Here is a 3,855-nt window from a genome sequence, read left to right as displayed (position 1 = left end):
ACAAAAAAAAAAAAAAAAAAAAAAAATCTAATCAACAGTGTGAAAACACATTCAGATTTAATTGCTCTTCAAAGCTTAAATAATCTCCCAGCTAGGTCTGCAAAGGCCAGAACCCAGCCTTTTCTTTTTTGGTACCAGGAATCAAACTCAGGACCTTGGGCTTAGCAAGGCAGGCAGCGGCACCACTGAGCTAAATCCCCAACCCTAGCCCTCTCTTTCCTAAACTTTTATATATAAACTACAAGATTAATCATTTCAACTGCCTTCTTACCAAAACTGCAAGCCCTTCAAAGCTTTCACCTGTCAGCAATACCACAAGGCCTGTGAAAGAGAAGTGCCCATGATCTGTGTACTAAAATACAAATACTGCAGCTGTTATATCCACACTTGGGTGTTGCACATGTGCCTACTGTCCCTCAAAACTAACCTAATTCTTTCTAAGCATTCCAGATCTCAGTTACTACCAGAACCATGCACTCACCTCTCAAACTATAGAGCTATTTTAAACTCTATATATATTAAACTCTACATTCCCTCTATAACCCATCAGCAAGCTTTCTATATGTAAAAATACATCTTAAGTTTGTCCCCTTCACTCTATCATTGCCACTCAGACACCAATCCTCACCATTTTCCTGTCTATATAGCTTGATAATCCCTGAAACTCCTCTTCCTGTCTCCAAGACCACCCCTCAAAATACCTCTCTGCCAAATGAATGATTTTTTTCCAAAACAAATCCTATCACATTTCACTCTTTCATAAATCTTTCAATGGCTCCCTTCCACCATAAAAACAAAAACTTCCTTATTATGGAACATTAAATTCTTCAACATCTGATCTTTTGAGCCTCATTATTAAATTGAGAAAATTTTAACTTTTTTTTTAATTGGGGGGCGATGGGGCAGGGTCTCACTATGTAATTCAGGCTGGCCTTGACCAAATTATGCAGCCCAGGTTGGCTTCAAATCCACTGTGATCCTCACCTTCTTCCTCAGCCTCCCAAGTACTGGGATTACAGTTGTGCACCACCACACTCAGCAGAAAAGCATTTTAAACACAAACTCTATTTCTCAATTATAAGAACCTGAATAGCAGGATATATCTTTGAATTAAAGAGTGTTTATTACCTTCGCCATCCTCGATCTATAAGATCCTGATAATCCTGTACTGTCATGGAATGTGCCCACATGCCTGAAAAAATGGAGATGTTAATTACAACAGGTTGGACTTTCTTCTGTTTTAAAATTCAAAGTGTGTTAATAATATAGGTGTTTAGGCTAAAATTCTAAAACAGTCACACTGTAAAAGTTTGCACACACTTCACACATGCTAATTCAGCACACAACACCAATGAAAAATAAGATATTTATTTTAGTTAAAAAATCAAATACATAAAGCTAACTACATTTAATTATTAGTCAATAGTCTACGACATCAAAAATTTAGATCCTCGTTGCAGTCAAATTGCATCTCATCTTCAAACTTTAATAATAACACCAATAATTTGATTCATTAGTCTCTTCAGAAGAATTAGAAAGCAAATTTTTGGTGTATATTAGTTCTAATTTTTTGTTTGTTTGTTTGTGGTACTAGGGATCAAACTCAGGACTTTTCACTTGCAAGGCAGGCCACCGAACCACTGAGCTAAATCCCCAGCCCCTATTAGTTTTAATTTATAAACATTATTATGTACTTGAACACTAAAAATAGGATAAAAGTATATAATGATCTTTTTCTTTTCCTTTTTTTTTTTTTGGTCCAGTATTGGGGATGGAACTAAGGACTTTGCACTTGCCAGGCAGGCATCCCTGACCCTACAGTGATAGTCTAAGAGAAAAACAAAGTAACCCAAATGTTAAGGATACAAGATGACTACAGGAACTGTATGATGGAAAAATTATTTAACTTCAGGGGAAAATAATGAAGACTACCAGAATCAACATTTAAAGGTATACATGAACCGATGTTAAACAGAGAAATGCATTTTTCCCTTTTGTAATCAGTAAACTGTATTAGTGATATGTAGAGATACAGATAGGATTGACAGAGCTAGACATATCAGGATAAAGCACGGTATGAGTCTAACAGAAATATGGAAGGCATTCATTAATACAAACAAATTACATTCTTAATTATATTCTCTGTAACAGAAATAATAAATCAACTAACGAATAGATGGGTGTCCTATAATAAAGATTAGCAGAACTGAAATCAAAATGATAGAAATGGATACTTATTTCCTTAGATGAAAAGGTCCAAGGCAGGTTTCTCACTGAAAACTTGAAACACTGACTTTACTTTGGGCAATTTCTCATTAAAATTACTGGACAAAACCTCAGAGTCTAGTTAATTTTAGATATGTTTAATGTTGATTACAGAGATTTGATAGTTACAATGTAAAAACTATGAAAAAAGAGAAGGGATGAACCTATTTTACTCCAAAGCAACTACTGCCACTGTTTGGCCTGCTTCTCCTGGGCCTCATTCCACTCCACTGCAATCCTGTCGTGTATCTTTTACATCCAGTTTGTTTCTGTTTAACCATCCATGTAAATGTGGTAAGCGCTTGTCCACTTAGCTGGTCTTTATAACTGTCACTTGAAATGAGTGCGTAACTGTCTACTTCAGACTGAGCACCTAACCTACACTCGCCGCGAACATGACATACTCAATGATGTGGTTATACCGTAATCGACTAAACCATTCCCCACTTATACAGCCCTTTAATACAGAAAGAAACCCTTAATTTATAGTCCCATGGTTATCTTGTTTTCCACAACGCTGTATTATTCCATTAAAGTAACATTCTATGTTCCATATTTGTCAATATATGACTCGGCAGGATTGTTTTTTTTTTTTTTTTTTTTTTTTTTTACAAAACACAAATGTTCCCAGAGAAACCCGAGTCACAGAAAAACAAAACTGCCGGCTGAGTCTGTCGTCGGGTCTAGGTAGCTGGAGGAATGACAGCGCGTGAGTCCCTGGTAAAAATGTCAAACATCAGGACTAACAGGCCATCTGCCCGGCAGCGATTAGGGCCACTAGCGTCTCGTATATTATTACTCCACGAACACTTTATCACAAAGGACTGCACAGGTACCACACACGCCCCGCTCTGCACAAGCAGCGCCAGACGCCGGCGCGTCCCGCACCCCGCACCCCGCACGCACTCCCGGGGAGGCGCACAGCGCGCTCTCCGCCGAGAAACCCATCTCCCACCGAGTGACAGGCGATTCCCGTGGCGCGGTCCGAGCACCCGTGGGGGTTTTCCTGAGCAACCAGCAGCGCAACAGCCCCTGCTGAGACAGCCGACGGTCCGTCTCAATCCCGCGGCCACGGCCCTCCGCCTCCGCCGCTACGGGGTTGCGGCGCCCGGCGAGGGTCCACACAAACTCAGGACACCGCGCCCGGCCTCCCACGCCCGCCTGCCCGCCCGCTCACCATTGGAGCGACTACCCTCGAGGTTCTTGCAATAGCCGCAGCAGTAGAAGTCTGCGCCCTCGAAATACTCTACGATGCTGGACGAATGACCGTCCCAGGAAGCCATGGCTTCAGCCCCGCCTAGGCTTGCTGCCCCCGACCAAAGCTACCTCAGCCTCCCCCGCCACCACCTCCACCCCACAATGCAACGCGGAGCCAGGACGAAGCTCGGGCGAAGCCACTCGGAGTCCCCAGGCCGGGCCCGGCCCTACGCTTCTCGGGGCTGACGCCACCCGCGCCATCTTGACCAAGGGCAGTTTTCCGCTATTTCCGTTCCTTCTCCTTGAGGGGCAGTCATAGTCAGTGAGGGTGGGGCGGGCGGACGGACGGAAGGAGCTGCGGGTGGGGGCTGGTCGGGAAAATACGAGTAGGAA

The 3,855-nt window shown here is 42.7% G+C and overlaps 1 protein-coding gene across 3 annotated transcripts in view; it reads right to left on the bottom strand.

Moving 5' to 3' along the window:
* Positions 1 to 3,725, bottom strand: part of Ate1 (arginyltransferase 1) — a 143,235-nt gene extending 139,510 nt beyond the window's left edge. For 2 of the 3 annotated variants that reach the window (XM_010632764.3, XM_010632762.3), the window contains exons 1-2: positions 3,443 to 3,725; positions 1,129 to 1,192 (exon numbers count right to left, since the gene is read on the bottom strand). In XM_010632764.3, the coding sequence (XP_010631066.1) occupies positions 1,129 to 1,192; positions 3,443 to 3,548 (170 nt within the window). In that variant the 5' untranslated portion in view covers positions 3,549 to 3,725. The remainder of the gene's footprint in view (positions 1 to 1,128; positions 1,193 to 3,442) is intronic. The other variant, XM_010632763.3, reaches the window with a different exon arrangement.
* Between the last annotated feature and the right edge of the window lie 130 nt (positions 3,726 to 3,855).

The sequence above is a fragment of the Fukomys damarensis genome, unplaced genomic scaffold, assembly GCF_012274545.1.
Source record: "Fukomys damarensis isolate Sample0158 unplaced genomic scaffold, DMR_v1.0_HiC HiC_scaffold_8, whole genome shotgun sequence".
NCBI lineage: Eukaryota > Metazoa > Chordata > Mammalia > Rodentia > Bathyergidae > Fukomys > Fukomys damarensis.
The sequence above is the reverse complement of the archived record's forward strand: the minus strand, read 5'-3'. Positions and strand labels throughout refer to the sequence as shown.